The following is a 13,133-nucleotide window of genomic DNA, read 5'->3' as shown; positions in this document are numbered from 1 at the left end:
GAAACTGTTTAAGATAAAGATGAAGGCAAAGTATCCATTCAGTTGTCCACTTGTCATGAACACCATTTCAGTTGGTGCCCAGTTCCAGCTAGCAGAGCTGGTTTAAGACTCCCACAGTGTGTACTAACCAAAGATCCTATTACATCACAAACTAAACATTTATGGACACTAGTTTCACACATTTTGTCAACGTGTCATATCAGTTAACTTCACTACATGATTCTCCTACAGCATTGTGATCTGGTTCCCTCCGGTGTAGAAAAGGTCTTTAGTTAGTGATATTTTGGCTAGCTCCAGAGGACATTTTACCTGCAATTAACCTTTGTATTCAATTAAACACACCCACACAGGCCTTCTATGAACTAGCCAGTAGCCTTTGATTCCACAGTAACATTTACAACAAAGTTGAAAAATTAAAATGTTTATTCATTCAAATAAACTTATGACCCACAAAAAGAAAAGGGCTTACAAAAAAAAAACTATGGAAGATTAAAAGAAAAACAGACCTTAAACACATCCAATAGTCATGGAAACGCGGATACGTGGAAAATGTGTTTTTAAAACAAAACAAAAGCAGTTGGAGATGGAACGCGCAGTTGTCGTAACCGTGTATGTGTGTGACTCTAGGCGTTGCGGTCGATGCGGACGTCAACCTCGCGACCGGTGATCTTGGTTCCGTTCATCATCCTGCAGGCCTGGTTAGCGCTCTCTGGGGAGTCAAACCTGACCGTACCACAGCCCTTAGACTTTCCTCCCTCCATCTTAATCTCTGCAAACATCACCTGGCCTGGAGAGGGAGTAAGAAAGGGGTGATGAGAGAGAAGAAAGAGCAGTAGACAGCGTTTAAGCACTGACACTGCTAAAGCCATTTCATTACTGCAGATCAAAGCTACATTCAATCCATCTGCAGGTTATTGAGTACAGTAGACTGATTGAAGAGGCTTACCACAGACACTGAACTTCTCCTTCAGTTTCTGCCAGGTCAGGTCATAGGACAGCTACAACACAACACAGGACATTAGAACACAGGGGCATACAATTCTAACTACTTTAGGGGGCATTTTCACAGAGCTAGATGACGCCTACTCTGTCTACAAGTGCTTCCAATTCCCGCTACTTAATGTGTGTCCATGATGTAAATACCCAGCAGTACATATAGTGGATTTGATCAGCCTTATTAAACATGTGTTCGGTGCTTTAATGTGCTTAAAAAGGGGTGTGTGCACATCACGTCATAATGCACATTTATACAGTATTTATTTAGAAAACATACATTTCTGACAAAGATCTGACATCCTCCCTTGGCTCTGTCAGACATGGCTCCTCCTCCGTAGCCCCCGAACCCTCGGTTCATGGCCATGCCCCCCCCCATACGGTCATAGCCAGAGCCCATCCGCTCCATGGACCGGCTGCCCAAGCCACCTAGTAGAGGACACAGGGAATATGAGTGAGCACCACAGATCGGAATCCCTACCGTAATGGTATTCAGGGGTTGTGCAGGCTTTAGTTCCAGCCCAGCACTCCCACACATCAAATCAAGGTCAAGCACAGTGAAACATTGGCAGTATGAAATGGGTGTGCTAACAGACAGTGAGAGATGTTAATGTAATGTTCGGTGTACCTAATCCTCCCCCAATGGGCCCCATGCCAAAACTGCTCATGTCTCCTCCATAACCTCCTCCTGATGGAGAGAAGGCACGGCATCACACACACGTTACCACAACCTATCAGCACATCACAACACAAACAAGTTACAGCACACAAACATCTGTCAGTAACATGTTGGAGCCATAGGGCTGAATATGAACTTGACCAGTGTTGTGTTACCCATACAGGAGTTAGTACAGTCTACCTGCAGGCTGCTACATGCCCAGTATAATGCTGTTAGTGGATGGATATATGAGGACTATGGAATGGGTTATACCTATGATGACTGACAGTGACAGGTGTGTGTGAGAGAAAGTGTCAACTACTCACCCATTCCTCCAAAGGAGTCTCCGAAGCCTCTGCTCATAGACATGTCACTGCGACCAAAGTCTCTGTCCATCCCTCCTCCCATCCCCCCTGAGCGGTAGGACATGTCTGGAGAGGGGGAAGTGAAGGAGAGAGAGAGAGAGGACGATGGCACAGTCACAAATATACTCAGTGGAAAGTTCACATTAAACTTCAGGAGCATTTAAACAGTTTGAGACAATTATTTTGTCCTTAGTAGTGATGGGGGGGGGTCTATAGTTACATAGCAATATTATTTTGGATGATATTATATTGATACTTTGACTCCCAAGTATAGTTTTTTGCTAGGTAGCGTCAGCTAGCGCTAGTCGGCTGTACCTGCACCAAACGCCGGTATTTATCCTATAGCTTGTTCTCATCTTTTTAAATAGTGAGTCAACATGTTTTCAGCACTTACATATTTCCCTGATTGATCAAAACTAATTTTCTCATGCTGTCTCATGTCTACAACAGACATATGATGAGCAATTATTTTCCACCATAATTTGCAAATAAATGTCATTAAAAATCCTACAATGTGATTTTCTGGATTTTTTTCTCATTTTGTCTGTCATAGTTGAAGTGTACCTATGATGAAAATTACAGGCCTCTCTCATCTTTTTAAGTGGGAGAACTTGCACAATTGGTGGCTGACTAAATACTTTTTTGCCCCACTGTATATAGAATTGTGATAACTACATAAGATAGTATTGGCACCTAAGTATCGGTATAATATCGCATCGTAAGGTCCCTGGCAATTCCCAGCCTGAGATGAGTGTCCCCTTACCTCCCATCCGTCCCATGTCTCTGGCTCCGAATCCCCCCATGCTGTCCATGCCACCGAACCCTCCAGGAAACACACAGTATTATATTAATGGATAGTCACAACAACCCATGTGTTGTCCAGTCATGTAACAGAGTGAATCAGTAGAGATCTATTATCTAGGACCTTACCTCCTAGTCTGCTCATCCCTCCATACCCAGGTCCTCCCTCCATACCTGACAGACAGAATCACACACTTCACATCTCACACGGATTTGTTTTGTACTAAAGCTTATTCTACATGACCTCTAGACAACTTTCCACCCACTTCAGTGGTCGAGGGGGGCGTCAGTATGTGATGTAAGTGCTTGGAGAAGGTACAGGAACAACAGACAGAGGGTTTAAAACATACAGCTACTCTTCACAACCGATAACTATCGTATGTATGAACCGACTGGCTCCTCCACTGACATAGTCTGTGTGTGTGGTTTAAATAGTAACAGTGTGTTTGCTGGAGTACTATAGTGAGGTTAGGGGTCAGTACTGACCTGCAGTCTGTGTGTGTGGTTTAAATAGTAACAGTGTGTTTGCTGGAGTACTATGGCGAGGTTAGGGGTCAGTACTGACCTGCAGTCTGTGTGTGTGGTTTAAATAGTAACAGTGTGTTTGCTGGAGTACTATAGTGAGGTTAGGGGTCAGTACTGACCTGCAGTCTGTGTGTGTGGTTTAAATAGTAACAGTGTGTTTGCTGGAGTACTATAGTGAGGTTAGGGGTCAGTACTGACCTGCAGTCTGTGTGTGTGGTTTAAATAGTAACAGTGTGTTTGCTGGAGTACTATAGTGAGTGTGTTTGCTGGGTACTATATGGCGAGGTTAGGGGTCAGTACTGATCTGCAGTCTGTGTGTGTGGTTTAAATAGTAACAGTGTTTGCTTTGAGGTTGGTCAGTACTGACCTGCAGTCTGTGTGTGTTAGTAACAGGGTCAGTACTGACCTGCAGTCTGTGTGTGTGGTTTAAATAGTAACAGTGCGTTTGCTGGAGTACTATAGTGAGGTTAGGGGTCAGTACTGACCTGCAGGGCCCATGTTGCCCATTCCTCCTCCACCACTCAGCCGGTTGGCATTGATAGGTTGTCCTCCTGGTCCCAGGCCCATCCCAATCCCTCCCAGACCCCCTACACACAGAGGACACAGAGAGTTGGAGTTTGTTTGACCACACAAACATAACATCCCTTATGTAATGCCTTGGTTCACTGGAGAACAGAACACTGAGCCAACAACACGACCCATTTCTGATAAGAGACAATGCTGAAGTAATTTTAACATGTAGGTGTGTTCTAGAGATAGTCAGAAAGGGACAGGATCTGTACTCACGTGGTAACTGAGGAGCTTTCTCCACCGGGTGGAAATCATCAGCTGGCATAGACTTGTCATCCTGAAACACACAGAAACAACATATCAAGAGGTGGTTCTCACACAACATATTACCACACCAACATGTAACAGCCTCGATTTTATTTAACTAGGCAAGTCAGGTAAGAACTCATTCTTATTTTCAATGACGGCCTACTGGGGAACAGTGGGTTAACTGCCTTGTTCAGGGGCAGAATGACGGATTTTTACCGTGTCAGTTTGGGGATTCGATCTTGCAACCTTTCGGTTACAAGTCCAAAGCTCGAACCACTAGGCTACCTGCCACCCCAATGACCTCTATGACCTTCCACACACATTAACTGTGTACAGTGTTTGGAAATCAGAAACATGCAAATAACAAAGCACACGTACCATCTTAACATGCATCTGTCTGTCAAACAGCATTTGTCCGTTGAACATGGCTAGAGAACAGAGTTAAGACTGCCAACAATAAAAAATAAAATTGTCACATGCTTCCTAAACTAACAGTGAAACGTAGTATATAATATATAAAGATACAGATAGAATCTGCAGCCTGTTGGAAGGTGGGTGTGTTCTGTGGTAGTATATAATATATAAAGATACAGATAGAATCTGCAGCCTGTTGGAAGGTGGGTGTGTTCTGTGGTAGTATATAATATATAAAGATGCAGATAGAATCTGCAGCCTGTTGGAAGGTGGGTGTGTTCTGTGGTAGTATATAAAGATGCAGATAGAATCTGCAGCCTGTTGGAGGGTGGGTGTGTTCTGTGGTAGTATATAATATATAAAGATGCAGATAGAATCTGCAGCCTGTTGGAGGGTGGGTGTGTTCTGTGGTAGTATATAATATATAAAGATGCAGATAGAATCTGCAGCCTGTTGGAGGGTGGGTGTGTTCTGTGGTAGTATATAAAGATGCAGATAGAATCTGCAGCCTGTTGGAGGGTGGGTGTGTTCTGTGGTAGTATATAATATATAAAGATGCAGATAGAATCTGCAGCCTGTTGGAGGGTGGGTGTGTTCTGTGGTAGTATATAAAGATGCAGATAGAATCTGCAGCCTGTTGGAGGGTGGGTGTGTTCTGTGGTAGTATATAAAGATGCAGATAGAATCTGCAGCCTGTTGGAGGGTGGGTGTGTTCTGTGCTAGTATATAAAGGATACAGATAGCCTGTACAGCCTCCAGGGCCTGTTCGAAGGTAACAGTCCCCATCCCTCTGCTCTTCCCATCCTTATCCTCCTTCACGTCAGCCCTCTTCACTGTTCCTGCCATACCAAACACCTCCTTCAGCTTCTTCCAGCCCACCTTGAAGTCCAGCTGGGAGGAGACCGCAGAGGGGAGGGACCGGGTTAGCATAGAAACAACTTACCACACAACACATCTAAACAGACAGGAGAAGACCGAGTTAGCAATAGCATAGAGAACAGTGAAACTAACATGGTCAACATGGAACTTCCAAGTTCTAGGAAGACGCAGTTGGACTTGAGATTTAGAGTGCACTGCTCAAGTTGTCTTCCAGTGGTAAACCGGAATATTGGTAGGTTAACTTGGTACTTCAATACAGCAGATATAAATCTAGTGAGGTGAGATGGTCAGAGACAAAGGCACAGAGAAGAGAGACAGACATCAGAGAGTATAGTGTGTATGCTTGTCCTCACGTTGGCTACGAACACAGTGGTCCCTAGGCGTCCGACCCGTAGAGAGCTGATAACTTCATGGGGGACGTTGGGGTTGTTGGCGATGGAAGGGGGTACACCTACACCACCCGGTCCCCCCTCCTGCCCCCTGCCTCCCCCTCCAGGGTACATCCCCCCTGTACGCTGCAGCACACGCCGAGCACGCTCACCATCAGGATCCTGAAAGAGGGAAACAGATAACCCCTAAACTTTGACCTATTACTTCAACTCTGAGCTTTAGCCATCCACATCAGGGTTCTGGAGCAGGGAAACAAGGGGTTAAACACCTATGGCCCCATCCTTTGACCTCTGACCTATAATTACAACTCTAAACTTTGACGTTAACTAGGCCTAGTTCTCAGTGATTATAGTTACAAACCATGTTAATGTAACCACATTTCCAGCAGGCTGGATCAAAGTGCAGATTTAGCACACCACTAAATTTAATCTCTCATCACCGTGTGGCGCCTAGAGTGTGAACAGGTCCTTACCGCCATGATATTGAGGGGTCTTCCATTCAGATCATATTTGTTCATGACTTCTATGGCCTTCTTCACAAACTCCTCATCTTTGAACTCCACAACACTGCAGGACAGACAGTCAGTGGATGAAGACATGTATAACAATGCCTCATGAAATTAAGGTGTGTCTGAAATAGACCCTATTCCCCATGTTATAGTACACTACTTTTGACCAGAACCCTATTAGCCGCCCCATGTGACTCTGGTCAAAAGTAGTGTACTGAATGGGAAATATAGGGCCCTACACGAGGACGGTACCACAGAATCCAGACAATAAAATTCAAAAATGTATTGAACTTTTAAAAAATGTATTTTACCTTTATTTAACTAGGCAAGTCAGTTAAGAACAAATTCTTATTTACAATGACGGCCTAGGAACAGTGGGTTAACTGCCTGTTCAGGGGCAGAACGACAGATTTGTACCTTGTCAGCTCGGAGGTTTGAACTTGCAACCTTCCGGTTAGTCCAATGCTCTAACCACTAGGCTAACCTGCCGCCCCAACTTAGTAGACAATCAACTAAATGTCTAAAAAAAACAGAATGAGTCAATGATTTGTATTTCCTGAACCTTTCTGAAGAGGCAACAAGAATCACCCCCACCTGTGCGTGCAGCTACCCCTTTATGTAGCCTTTTTATGCTAATAAACTCTTCTGGTAGATGGAAAGGCTCACCCAAAAACCTTCTACACTAAATGTTCACTACAAAGTAGCCTATGCTTACCTGGCTGAATAATTATTTGCATAAATCCAGTGGGTATCAGTTTGGCAAACACTACCATCACATACACTACAAAAACAAAGCAAAATAAAAGCCAATTGCTAGGTGCTGTGTATACCCAAAAAATTGACATTGAAGTGTTTTCCCCAGGCCTCAAAATTGGCCTCCTGGGGTGGTTTAAGCATTGAGCGAAAACGTGAAAAAACTGAAACTTGAACAAAAATGGAGAAAACTGAATTTGGGGAGAAGCAAAACGCAATAGAATTCATACAGATTGTATAGGGCCCTAGGAATAGGGTGTCATTTGAGAAGCACCCCGTGTCCGCCTGGTCTCAGACTAGACTTAACATATCACAAGTAAATCTGGGACACTGAAATTAGTATGACTTGACACTTTACATTAAACAGAAGTTTACTTAAGGCAAAAAACTAAATGGTGGTTGGTTGGGGTGGATATATAACGTCTAGCAACCCAAAGGTTGCATGTTCGAATCTCAAGGACAACTTTAGCAACTACTTACTACTTTTTAGCTACTTAGCATGTTAGCTAAACCTAACCTGTTAACTTCTCTAGGATAAGGGGCAGCATTCTTAATTTTGGATGAAAAGCGTGCCCAAATGAAACTGCCTGCCACCCACACTCACAAGCTAAGATACACATATTATTATAGATTTGGATAGAAAACACTGAAGTTTCTAAAACTGTTAGAATCATGTCTGTGACTATAACAGAACTTATTTGGCAAGCGAAACCCCGAGGACAAATCATTCAGATTTTGTTTGTTTTGGGGGTCACTCTTTTCAATGGGTTTTCATTGGGAATCCAGATTTCTAAGGGACCTTCTTGCAGTTCCGATCGCTTCCACTGGATGTCAGTCTGTAGATATTGGTTGAGGTTTTTCCTTTGAGAAATGAAGAAGTAACACTGTTCAGAATGAGGGAAGTGTACTCTTTGTTAGAGGCGCGTGACCTGAAAGCTAGCTACACTTTGTTTTCCTCCGGTATTGAACACAGATCATCCAGTCTTCAATTTTATACGTTAAAAAATACATAAAGTTGTATTACAAAAGTAGTTTGAAATGTTTGGACAAAGCTTACAGGTAACTTTTGAAGTCATGTTGAGCGAGTTGGAACCGGATCAAACGCGCCAAATAAATTGACATTTTGGATATATATCGACGGAATTAATCGAACAAAAGGACCATTTGTGATGTTTATGGGACATATTGGAGTGCCAACAGAAAAAGCTCGTCAAAGGTAAGGCATGAATTATATAATTATTTCTGTGTTTTGTGTCGCACCTGGATGGTTGAAAAATGCTTGTCTGTCTTTGTTTACTGGGGTGCTATCCTCAGATAATAGCATCGTTTGCTTTCGCCGTAAAGTATTTTTGAAATCTGACACGTTGGCTGGATTCACAACAAGTGTAGCTTTAATTTAGTATATTGAATGTGTGATTTCATGGAAGTTACATTTTTATAGTAATTTATTTGAATTTGGCACTGCATTTTCACTGGATTTTGGCCAGGTGGGAGGCTAGCGTCCTACATATCCCAGAGAGGTTAACCTAACCCTTAACCTAGCTAATGTTAGCCACCTAGCTAGCATTGGCCACAAATTGGAATTAGTAACATATACACATTGCAAATTCCTAACATATTGTACAAATTGCAAAACGTAACATAATACAAACTGCAATTCATAACACATGAAAATTGTAACTAACATTTCATATGAAATGTAAAACATCATATTAAAGGGAGTGTGTCAAATTTACGTACAGGATCATATGTACTGAGACCATGTTGCAAAGTTAGACAGGTAAAGTTTGGTTCCTTACCCACATCCCTGTACAGATAACACCAGGGGATCCAGAGACACAGATCCATAACAGAGGGAATGAACAAAGACAGTGATTAGACTGACAACAGTTATCATCATCACACATTTGACATCATGCTATCAGTGGATTACATAATCCATCTTGAAGGGCCAGCTAACAGGCCTTGATGTGGGGAGTGTGTTTTGCTTGTATAAAAGGTAAAAAGTTAAGTCAATTTAAAAGACATTGACTTGGTTTACTATAGACTTGTTTTTTGTTGTTCCCAGTAGAGACATGGTACCCTTACCGTCTTCAGTGGAATAAAAGAACTCAGGATATACTTACAAATATGTCCGTTCTGTGTCTACGTTTGTTTAGGAGTATATACTAAACAGTCCATTTCTCAAACTACATATTACATTAAATGGCTGAATTGAATACATTCACAACCTAGTTTGCAAATTCCTGGCTGCATCATAATATTACAGATGAATAAACGATGGTGAGATTTTACTGTGAGCCGCTGGAGAAAGAAGAAAGTTACTTTATACAAAATCTACAATATTTTAGAAATAATTAGTTTGTTCATGAAGAGATAATTGTGACATTGATCCAAATAAAAAGGTAACAATTTGAAAACCGAAAAGTAAAATGTCAATCAATAAGACATCAAAATCCCTTTGAGAAATGGTCAACTGCCAAACTTTGACACCAATTGAGAAGACTACAACAACTTAAAAACAAAGGTGTACTAAGTTTCAGATGAATTCAAGTTAGTGTTCCAGAATCAACAAGAAGACATCCTCCATCACTCTGCAGCCAACTAGGCTATAACAGGCTCTAGCTAACAGCCACCAACATATCATCCCATAGACATACATGGATAACCCCTTGGATCAGTGCCTTACAGAACACTTGGTAAATAAAGATATACTGCAGTGGAGGGCATTTAAAACCTCGTGCAGTGAGTTGGTCCACATCACTTACCCTTGACTTTCCTTCAGCATCCTTAAAGAGCTCCACGTATGTAACCTCACCAACTTCATGAGACATACAAAGGAAAAATACCAAGAGAACAAAAGGCATTTAAAATCACCAGTCGACTGTTGAACCACCACTCTCGCTCCAGGGCAGGCCGTTGCCTTGGTTATGCCGTTACGATGCTTCCCCATGATTGGTCAACAGTGAGCCCAGACCAATAGTCACCACACAACCCCTTCCAATGCCTTCCTGGGCTCGACTGAGACAGACAGACACAGTCAGTCAACTACTGTCAACCTGGGAATTCAGATCACACTTCAGTATAGAAGAACAGTTTGGTCAACACGGTTCCTGTCAACATAGCAAGAAGTCACTACAGTTTAAAAGGAGTCCTTTTCACCTTGAAAAAAGACTTTGTGAAGAGCTAAAGACCCAATAGTTCAGTGCACAGAAAGACAATGGTTTCATTCATACAAAACAATCATTTGTCACCTTAACACAGGTTCAACTGAATCAAGTAGTCAATACTACTAATTGTCTGAGGTTACATTTTGGAGCTGTAAGTCAATATCATAAAACCAATAGTAGCTAACTACATAACTTTAACAAGCACAGACATTTCAATTCAATCCAAGCTAAATTGGTGTCCACCAAGGAGTAAAAAATGAAAAATCCAGAAATGTCTATTCTACTGACTTAATAACATCTGCAATACAATAACATGTTGCCTCAAAAGAAGGAACTACGAGAAGATATGGCTAGGTCTATGTTCTGGTCACAAAGAGGACTGAGAAAGCTCCTGTTGAGCTGGAAAGAATAGGGCTCATCTCTATAGGGAGAAGAAGCATGGCCCTGTGTGTGGATGGATTACCTTTCTCTCTCATCAGATCTTTAATAGCCTGCCACTTCGTGTCATAGGGGATATTGCTAATGAACACACGGTTCCTGTGACCCCCTCCTCCGCCCTTCTTGTCCCCAGTGACCTGCTTCTCTTTGTATGGGTGGAAGCGGTTCCCTTTGCGGCCTCCTCCGGACATCTTTTCTTTGAGCTCAGACTTAGTATTCTGGGTTGGGGCATCAGTAGGGTCATCTGCAAGGGTTTCGGCATCATTGATAGGGGCGTCATCGATAGGGTCACCATCGAGAGGGGTATCATCTTCACCAAGGACCTCATCTCCAAGGACCTCGTCATCACCCAGGCCTAGGTCCTCTTCTTCTGCAGGGACATCTTCACCAAGAACCTCGTCTTCTTCCGGCTCTCTGAAGAAAACAGAAGAGGACAGTATTAATGGATGCAGCTAGCTTGTCTGTTATAGGTAATGTTACCTAAACCTACATGGCATGGTCATTTCACCCATGTGCCAAATAACAAAGATGTGCACATAAGTTTATGCAACTTCAATCTCCCTTAACTAACATGGGTTTATAGACAAACGGCTAGTTAGCTACAAAGTCAACTTTTCACAGAGAGGAGAGGAAAGTTACTGTAGGCAACTCTTGATTCAACTACAAATTGACTCCATTCAAACTGTCGGCTCTACACGGGCAATACATTACTAACAACTGTCTGTTGGCTATCTAACTGTTCACTAGCTAAATCTCCATTAAGGGACTGTGCACCTAAACCATATAAATCCTATTAAATTACTGAGGGGCCATGTTATACACCTTCAAAGTCCCACAATGGGATGAAAATTGCAGCCATATTGGTCAGGGAGAAATCCAAACCAGTCTAATAGGAATGGATGGCAGTCGAGGTATAATCCAGATTTTACTTTATGTAGTAAAAGAAAAGGCATGTGACATATCAGAAATGCTGTAATATAATTGTCAAACTAAAATATTGCAATATATTGTACAGTTCATTAGTTTTATACAAATGTTCTGTATAAAGAGACTTAATTAAAATGTTATATATATATATAATATACACACAAAACAGACCTTAATGTCTAAATGTTTGTTTTCTTGGAGAGCAATATTAGTAACGTTACTTGATGCATTGATAACTTGTCTAAATCCCATCATCAACTGATTTCAGCCAGTTTATGGCTGTGGATTGACTGCATTGTCTGAATGGAATGTTGGCATTCCCAAAAAATATGGAATCATTCCTCTAAAGCTGGCTAACATACAGTAAGGATACATTTCTCAAATTCATTATTTACAGTCTTTTCACAGTACTGGCAAACAATGGTTGACCAACTCCCTGCCCAAAATGGCTGACCTTTATCCGCCAAACGGTTCATGTACGTTCTAGTATGATAATTCTATGAGTTAAACGCACTAACGTTAGCTAGCTACACATGGTTGGATGGATAAAACTAATGTAGTTATCTGCAAAACTACCTAGTAAAATAACGATATATTACACAAATCTAAAAACTAATTTGACGATCAACGAAGACGACGATAACCAACAAGTTAGCTAGCAAGCAAGCAAGCAAAGTAGCAACTAGATAGCAAGCCATAGCTAGTTTGATGCTAGCTTTAATGCTAGGCTAACGTTAGCTAGCCTCCATCTTGCCTGTGAGTGCAGCACAGATTGTCAGAAAAATACGATATTTTAGTTACATTTTCAGGCCATTCGTGCCATCTTGAGATGTTCCCTCTGTCTCAGCCTCAATGGGTTCAATAATTTCCTGGACAATATCTGCCATATTCGTCGGTTTGCAGAGAAAGCTAATTCAATCGAGAGATGCGCCTCCGCTAACACTGCGCAATTTAAAATTAGTGACGCTCCAGGCCTCCACCAACGCGAGAAAATGCGAGAATTTGGCCTGGTTGTCTTTCATAGCCTAAAACCGAAACACCCATTAGGTTTCAACAAACAATTGATATATTTCTACAGTTTCGATTTGGTTTTAGTCATTTCAATATTGAAATGACTAAAACCAAATCGAAACACACATATATATATATATATATATATATATATATATATATATATATATATATATACAGTACCAGTCAAAAGTTCGGACAGTAATTTCAAAAAAGTATTTAACTAGGCAAGTCAAAGAACAACCAGGCAACAGCCTTGTTCAGGGACAAAAGCGACCTTTCAATTACTGGCCCATCACTGTAACCACTAGGCTGACACGGGGTTAGTACATGATTCCATATGTGTTATTTCATTGTTGATGTTTTCACTACTATTCTACAATGTAGAAAATGGTTAAAAATAATAATAAAGAAATACCCACACACACATAGGCCCACCACTTGGGAGCCAGGCACAGCTAATCAGAAGGACCTTTTCCCAA

The 13,133-nt window shown here is 41.7% G+C and overlaps 1 protein-coding gene across 1 annotated transcript; it reads right to left on the bottom strand.

The window, feature by feature from the left end:
- Positions 1-405: 405 nt before the first annotated feature.
- myef2 (myelin expression factor 2) lies at positions 406-12,613 on the bottom strand. The gene is made up of 17 exons (XM_065012141.1): positions 12,442-12,613; positions 10,739-11,127; positions 9,874-9,926; positions 8,905-8,912; positions 6,317-6,410; positions 5,808-6,005; positions 5,313-5,466; positions 4,540-4,589; positions 4,129-4,189; positions 3,828-3,929; positions 2,947-2,991; positions 2,780-2,839; positions 1,978-2,082; positions 1,622-1,681; positions 1,274-1,422; positions 947-998; positions 406-787 (listed from the first exon to the last, which is right to left on the bottom strand). Exons 1-17 carry the CDS (start codon positions 12,525-12,527, stop codon positions 624-626), a joined length of 1,830 nt encoding a protein of 609 aa, XP_064868213.1. The 5' UTR covers positions 12,528-12,613; the 3' UTR covers positions 406-623.
- Positions 12,614-13,133: the final 520 nt, after the last annotated feature.

This window comes from Oncorhynchus nerka, linkage group LG27 (genome assembly GCF_034236695.1).
Source record: "Oncorhynchus nerka isolate Pitt River linkage group LG27, Oner_Uvic_2.0, whole genome shotgun sequence".
NCBI lineage: Eukaryota > Metazoa > Chordata > Actinopteri > Salmoniformes > Salmonidae > Oncorhynchus > Oncorhynchus nerka.
Note: the sequence above shows the minus strand (reverse complement) of the source record. Positions and strands in the feature narration are given on the sequence as shown.